At 42.7% G+C, this 5,352-nt stretch overlaps 1 protein-coding gene across 1 annotated transcript; it reads right to left on the reverse strand.

The window, feature by feature from the left end:
• Nucleotides 1-373: 373 nt before the first annotated feature.
• On the reverse strand, nt 374-4,517 carry OOSP3 (oocyte secreted protein family member 3). The gene is made up of 5 exons (XM_036762783.1): nt 4,396-4,517; nt 3,403-3,581; nt 2,635-2,738; nt 1,739-1,909; nt 374-636 (listed from the first exon to the last, which is right to left on the reverse strand). The coding sequence occupies exons 1-5, from the start codon at nt 4,463-4,465 to the stop codon at nt 468-470; spliced, it is 693 nt and encodes a 230-aa protein (XP_036618678.1). The 5' UTR covers nt 4,466-4,517; the 3' UTR covers nt 374-467.
• Between the last annotated feature and the right edge of the window lie 835 nt (nt 4,518-5,352).

Consider the following 5,352-nt stretch of genomic DNA (forward strand, 5'->3'; position numbering starts at 1 on the left):
AGCAAGCTTGTGTTATTTCCCACCCTTTGGTTAGGGTCTGAGAAAGATAAGGTAGGTCTAAGGAAAAGGTAGGCTTCTAGAAACAACGGTGAATTACTTATCTTTTATCATGGTCCTTGATTCCCTTCAGGCACATTAAATCATGTCATGTTATGCCTTGTCAGCTTAGGATATTTTTCCTTTTTGTGATAACTTCAACCCAACCCATATTCTGATGTTTCCCATGAAAATACTTAGAGGACATAAGTCTGGAGAATGATACCAAGAGCTTTTCAATATTCAAACTTGTTCCATAGAAGCTTAGAGCTGTGGTTCTGAGCCACAGCTCCCAAAAGAACAGCCAAGAATACTTCAGAAAACATGCAGTTGAATAGAGTCTGAACATATGAAGGACAGTATGCCCTATATTTATTTAAGGGATCTTTGAAAGACAAAGCCTTTGAAAAGGCTCACAAAAGTATCAACATCTATTTATAATTTCCCAGAGGGTAAGTTGTGCCAAGAGCCCAGGACCCAGTAGACCATGGAAATCCTGAGGCAGCATATGGGGGAATAGAGTTACTGCCTTGATGACAAGTTTCCTGTCCCCAAGACACAGGGGAAGCCACTGACAAAGTAGGAACTGGGAAAGTGTGCCTGTGAGAAAAGAATAATAGGGTTAGCAAACATCCATTAACAAGGGCCATTGGGCTATACCTAGAGTCAGGACTCACCAACTCCTCCCTGGACTGTTCTAGATTCTTGCCTTGCAGATACCTCACCTCTCCAATGTATCCACTATGGACCCGCCAAAATCATCTAACCCACAGGTCTTACCACCTCAATCCCTGTCTTAACCTTCAGACAAGGTACAGACTCCTAACAAAGGCATTAAAGGCTGCTCACCATACTGATCTCCTTTTCTTGTCTCACACTTTGTTTTGCTTTATACATTTTACCTCCTAGCCTTACTGATCTCAGTTCTTCCTCCCCACTCACCCCCACCCCCTATCTCTGGCCCAGCTCCCGAGGGAAGGTCTTTGGCACATGTAAGGATCACTCTGACATCTGAGATTTGGCTTTCTCTGCTTCCAGGGATTTTGCCATCTCAGGAAAAAGAAAAAAAGTTAACCAGATTTTCCAGCACTGCGGGGGAAAAAAAATTTCCCCCATTTTGTAAAGGGTAGCATTCCAGACAGTGTCCCAATTTGGAGTCATACTGGGAGTTCATCTCCAGAGACGCTAATTCGTGGTATCTTTGGGATCCTCTACTTCTTACTCTAAGCCTTCACGACCGTTTGATTGGCCTCAAGCTTCATACAAATCAAAGGAAAACCAGACTAGCATAAAACATGCTCTGAATGAGTCTGCCAAAGGAAGACAAATTGTTAATAGAAAAATAAATCAAGATAAAGGTGTTGTAGTGGGAAGCTGCAGAGTCAAGAACTAGGTTCAATTCCTGCTAACATCTCACACTAGTTACAGGAGTCTGAATAGACCAAGATTTCAGTGGCTTAGACAACTCAAAATTAGAATTCAGTGGCCAATATCAGCCGAGTTTCCTCTACCAAGTGGCCTTAGTTCAACCAGAAACTGAAGCCTCTGTCAATAGTTACACCTTGACTCCTGTAGGAAGACAAATAATAACTGCCAACAGGTTATCTTGTTTGGGTGTTTCCCCTCTTTGTAATAGGCTCTTTTCTCTGCTATATATCAGATTCTCAGATTTTTTTTTTTTTACAAGCATAGGCATCCTTACCGAGCTAGGGCTGCTGCTCCTGGATCCTGCTGACCACTTGCCCCCTCCTCCCTGGGCCCAACATCTTGCTGAGTCCATGAGGCAGATGGAGGTGTATCAGAAACATTCATTCCAGATACGCCAACTGAAGGGGGAGGAAAATTCTCTATAGCAGGACGATTCAGAGTTTCCCTAGAGAAAAAGTAGGGGGAAAAGGTGGATATGAAGGACAGAATTAAAGCTCCGGGCCTCACAGGTTTGAGAAAATGGCCAAATGAGTTTATTTCCTATTTTCAACTATTTCTCCTGTGAATTTTTTTGAGGGGTTGGGGAGGGATTGTAAGGCAGGATACTTCTTTCCTGAGCCACTATCTTCATTATCAAAATGCTATTTCTTGCTATAGCACTCCCCCTTTGGGGAGTAAGGGCAGGGTATGGGACAATGAAATCAAATAGCAGCTTACATGAATCTCGGACTCCGATGTTATTAGCTGACAGGTAAATTGGTCCAGAGCCTTCTCCCAAGAACTTAGGGCAAAGCCTTAGAAAGCCATGTTTCATTTCACAAAAGCCCCATTTATACTTTCTTTCCCCCACCCCACCCAGCTCTCCCAGGATAGGAAAGGAGGAATGACGTACTAATGTTGATGCTCCTACAGGAATATCTTACACATAGGGTGGAGGGAGGTGCCTTGGAACTGGATTGAGGAGAGGGGTGGAAATCCAAGTGGCCCCTTTGGGACACTTACAGAGTTAGCGACCCCTAATCTCATTCTTTTTGAAAGACTGATAGGAATTTCTATTAAGACATGAGACAAGAGTAAGCCAGGAAATGTTTCCTGGCTGGTAAACTTCACATCAAAATGACCTGAGGAAGAAGGAAAAACTTTAATAAAGCAGAACGTAGAAGTACTCACTCTTCAAGTGTACATTTCAGAGGTATGTCATGAGCGCCACCATCCACATTTTCTAAGGAATGACAGTGAAGAATACTGTGAAAAATAACCATATTCCACTTCATCTGGTGAGAGAGAATTGTTTAGAAATAATGTTTAAAATTAATAGGATAAGTAAAATATTTGAAATCTCTAAAGCTAGATCATGGAAACACAACAGGTTTGTGGAAGATAGAGCCCTGGGGGTCACATTGGGCCTAGGGGTTTGTTATCAGGTCCCCAGAAGAGAGTTTAACCCAAGGCCTGGATGGAGGAATCTCCCCCTTTTCTATGGGGAAGATACCAGCCGGGTTTCCTTTATTTCCATGACTTTCTTCCTCACCACACCGAGTACATGATAGCCAAGGGGACCAATCCTTTTAATGTAACCTGGGTGGCAGAACTACAAAAGAATAGTCACTTTTATTGTGGAGCATCACTGAACTAACCAGCTTCAACAATGCAGACACAAGGAATCCTTTGTGGCTTAAAAACCAGGGTATTACAAAGGATCCTTGGGCCAGCCTTAGGAAAGGGGGAGTGCTTAAAAGATTAAATGGATTCCGATGTCCTTTACCTGCTCACAGGTGAATCGACAGGGTCTGTAGAGAGGCCAGGAGATGAGTTCTGCCACCTGCCAGGCCTGCCCCCTACCATCCCACTGACTGGGAGAATCCTTTCCCTTCTTCACCTGGTAGGGACTTGGCAGGGAGGAACACAGCAAGGGGCTGCAGGAGTCACCTTTCTTACCTCTCTTTGTATCCCACAATGCAAGACTGAATAGAAGAAGAAAAACTTGTCTTCTAGGACTGTAGATACTTGGCAGTCTTGTCCCAGGGTCACCTGGTCAGGATTCAGAAGTATTCCATTCCGAAAAAGATCTCTATCCATTATAACCTGAAAGTAGTCTGGGCCACAGGTTACCCATACTATGCAAAAAAAGGGAAACAATCATTCAAAGGGGGAACCTTTCAAAGAAGGGAGTACAGAAGTCAGGTGGCAGAGAGTATAAAACTAGAGGAAACTCCCTAACAGAAGCAATGATTCTGCCCTCACCCTGTCTCCTCCATTTGAATGTGGCAAGTAGACAGACATTAGAAAACAAACAAGTCTTTCCTGATTGTCCATCTCTCCAAAAGTGGGAGACTTTATTTTATAATTTGAAATTTGAGGGATTCAATCATTTCATAGTTGAGAAACAGAGGACAAGGTCATGAAATACAGCTGCTGGGGACCAGAGGCTCTCACACCCAATGCACTCATTTTATAGGTAATGATGACTGGCAGGAAGGTTAGATCACTTGCCCAATGTCACAGTCAAAAACACCTTCGAAGACAGGATTTGGAGCCAGGTCCTCTGAACGAGTTCTCTTTTCACCATACCAAACCCGCTGGAGCAATTTCAGAGCAACAGGGCCAAGGATAATCCTCTCTATTTCTTCAGTATTAGTGTTTCATTCAGTTAAATTCAGAGAAAGCTAATGGCCTCTACCCTTGGATGCACTGCATAGCGATTATGGTCTCCTGTTCAGGGACAAGGCACTCTTAATGAGCGTGGGTAGAAACGTGTTTGCCAGGAGACAATCAAACAAAGAGGAGAGGAAGGCAGAGAGAGGGACCAATAGACAGAAAACAATAACTATGGCTCAGAGTATATAGAATCAAAGCAAGTCATTTATTCCTGGAAGCCCTTCTCCAGATGGTTACCTATGAGGACCATTTTACGAAGACAAACAATCCTACCTGGATAATCTTGGTGCAAAGCCTTGGAGAAGAACAGGAAGAGTGTTACTAACAAAGCAAACAGCTTCATGATCACAGATCCTAGTCAGGGCTACAGACCTTCTGAGGACACAAAGAGATTGGAGAAGGACCACCATTCTAAGTGATTTTATAGTTGATGCCCACCCACACAAAACCTTAATCCACACCATGTGTCTGTAATTATCCACTCTTTAAGACAACTCAGAGGAATCCCTTATCAAACTTTTAATTGTCATCTCATGAAGACTGAGGCCTTTCCTCTCTCTCAGGTGCTCCAGGTGAAGGGTTCAATGGTCCAAGTGGCCTCAGGTTCATGCCATAAGATGTTTGGGAACTGGGGGTGCTGAGACTGATAAAGAAAAGTTTAGGGGTCATATGATACTTATCTATGAAGAATTCAACCATGAAAGAGGAAGTAGACTAGTATTACTTGACTCCAGAAGGCAAAACTTGAAAAGATGCAGGAAAATCAAAGAGATAAATTTCGAATGGGTACATTTTGCCATTTCTTGAAAGATCAGGTGTGAAGAGAAGCTCAGCAGAACCTTTAGAGAAAGGAACTGCCTAGGAAAGAGCCTGGTTGTTCATGACAGTTGAAAACACTTTGGGGGTACATAGGACATGTCTTATGGCTCTCTTCATATTTATAACCAGGAGGCCATCAATGTGATTGTTACTGTTTTATTTTTTAATGAATCTTGGATAATTTTAATATCTTCATGGAAGTTAAATGCTGGAGAAGAGCATATATGGTGATATTTAAATCAAAAGTTTCCTTATGGTCCACAAGTATAATGGAATAGTGTTACTGTCTATACCACTGAGTCAGTTGGGTGTCTCTCCACTTCCTTCTTGACTCTTCTGAAGTGATTGACACATTTTATTAACTCTTGTGGATGCTTTCTTCTCCCAATTCTTGTAACATTGCTTTTTTGT

Source organism: Trichosurus vulpecula, chromosome 6, assembly GCF_011100635.1.
Source record: "Trichosurus vulpecula isolate mTriVul1 chromosome 6, mTriVul1.pri, whole genome shotgun sequence".
Lineage (NCBI taxonomy): Eukaryota > Metazoa > Chordata > Mammalia > Diprotodontia > Phalangeridae > Trichosurus > Trichosurus vulpecula.

Bases quoted from the DNA above. Each gene is read 5' to 3' on its own strand.
- OOSP3 (XM_036762783.1), bottom strand. From the start codon at position 4,465: ATGAAGCTGTTTGCTTTGTTAGTAACACTCTTCCTGTTCTTCTCCAAG. The intron at 1,910-2,634 runs GTGAGTACTTCT...CTTTTTCTCTAG, and splicing joins CTGAAATGTACACTTGAAGA to GGAAACTCTGAATCGTCCTG. The intron at 637-1,738 runs GTAAGGATGCCT...CTTTTCTCACAG, and splicing joins GGAGCAGCAGCCCTAGCTCG to GCACACTTTCCCAGTTCCTA.